Genomic DNA, 1,772 nt, shown 5'->3' with positions numbered 1-1,772 from the left:
CGCCCCGCAGCCGGCCCCCACCCCAAATTGCGGCGCTTAGAGCGGGCTTTGGCTGCTCTCTGGGTTGCCTCCCGCGCCCGTGCCTCCCTCCCTGTGCAGGTTACCCTAAGGAGCACTCAGCCTCCGTGCATCGGTCCCTTGGAGGATAATCTCGGGCAGTTTTAAATAGCCTCCCCCCTCCCCCGTTTTTGTTTATTTTTGTTTTGTTTTGTTTTTATTTTCTATTGTCACATTTATGTAACAAGTGCCTGCCTGCACATCGGGCTGGTGTTGCTGTCTAGGGCGTTGCATGCTCCGGGGGGGCGATGTATCCAGTGCTGTGGCTGAACATTAAAAACAATGTCTTTCTGTTGAAGAAGACAGGGGTTAAAATGAATGAAGATCTGAAGGTTAATTTGAGCTGGCTGCCTCAGGATCATGTAGAACCCAGCTCTACAGAGAATGCCTCAGCTGCAGGCTCCTCCCTGGTTCCTGCTGTAGACCCTGAGCCAGAGCTTTTGGTAAACCCCTGGGACATTGTCTTGTGTACTTCAGGGACCCTTATCTCCTGCGAAAATGCCATTGTGGTTCTGATCATTTTCCATAATCCCAGTCTTCGCGCCCCCATGTTCCTCCTGATAGGCAGCCTGGCGCTGGCAGATCTCTTAGCAGGCATTGGATTGATCATCAATTTTGTTTTTGCCTACCTTCTGCAGTCAGAAGCTACGAAACTGGTTACGATTGGACTGATTGTTGCCTCTTTCTCAGCATCTGTTGGCAGCTTGTTGGCTATCACTGTCGATCGTTACCTCTCCCTGTATTATGCTCTGACTTACAATTCAGAGAGGACTGTCACTTTTACCTATGTCATGCTTATATTGCTCTGGGGAGCATCTATCTGTATTGGACTGCTGCCTGTAATGGGCTGGAACTGCCTCAGAGATGAATCCACCTGCAGTGTTATCAGACCACTCACTAAAAATAATGCAGCTGTCCTTTCGGTCTCTTTCTTGCTTATGTTTGCCCTCATGCTGCAGCTCTACATTCAGATCTGTAAAATCGTGATGCGCCATGCCCATCAGATTGCCTTGCAACACCATTTCCTGGCCACTTCCCACTATGTGACCACCCGAAAAGGAGTGTCTACTTTGGCCATTATTTTGGGGACCTTTGCTGCTTGCTGGATGCCTTTTACGCTCTATTCTTTAATAGCAGATTACACCTATCCTTCTATATACACCTATGCCACCCTCCTGCCAGCTACCTACAATTCCATCATCAATCCTGTAATATATGCTTTTAGAAACCAGGAGATACAGAAAGCACTTTGGCTCGTCTGTTGTGGCTGTATTCCTTCTAACCTGTCTCAGAGGGCAAGATCACCCAGTGATGTCTGATTGGCAGCCACGAGAACGCTCCTTAACATGTTACTTTCCAGACATTCTGTCTTTGGTTTAGATGCATTCATTAAATGGTGTGTGATGGGTTCACATAAAAGCCACAGGATGGACTGACCTTTTTGTAAACAGAAAACCCCAGCGACCGAAATCAATCGAGTGGTTTAAGGAAGATTTCCAAAATCAAAATAATCAGTGTTCTTAACAGATTTATAATGTTGCTCAGGGTCTTTTTGTCATATTACCCAGACTTTGCCATGTTTACCATGATTTTACATTAAGTTTTCTAATTAAAATTAGATTGAAAGAGCATACTTCTTTAAAATTGTTTATGTGTTTGAGTTTAGTCATACTGCATGTTACAATCTGTTGTTTAGATATTTTTTTCCTCTTTAA

The 1,772-nt window shown here is 45.3% G+C and overlaps 1 protein-coding gene across 1 annotated transcript; it reads left to right on the top strand.

Moving 5' to 3' along the window:
- The first annotated feature begins 371 nt into the window (after positions 1-371).
- Positions 372-1,376, top strand: GPR12 (G protein-coupled receptor 12). The gene has a single exon (XM_030234729.2). The coding sequence runs from the start codon at positions 372-374 to the stop codon at positions 1,374-1,376; it is 1,005 nt and encodes a 334-aa protein (XP_030090589.1).
- Positions 1,377-1,772: the final 396 nt, after the last annotated feature.

This window comes from Serinus canaria, chromosome 1 (assembly GCF_022539315.1).
Source record: "Serinus canaria isolate serCan28SL12 chromosome 1, serCan2020, whole genome shotgun sequence".
In the NCBI taxonomy this organism is placed as follows: domain Eukaryota; kingdom Metazoa; phylum Chordata; class Aves; order Passeriformes; family Fringillidae; genus Serinus; species Serinus canaria.
The sequence above is the reverse complement of the archived record's forward strand: the minus strand, read 5'-3'. Positions and strand labels throughout refer to the sequence as shown.

Coding starts and splice junctions, on each gene's coding strand:
- GPR12 (XM_030234729.2), top strand. CDS start 372: ATGAATGAAGATCTGAAGGTTAATTTGAGCTGGCTGCCTCAGGATCAT.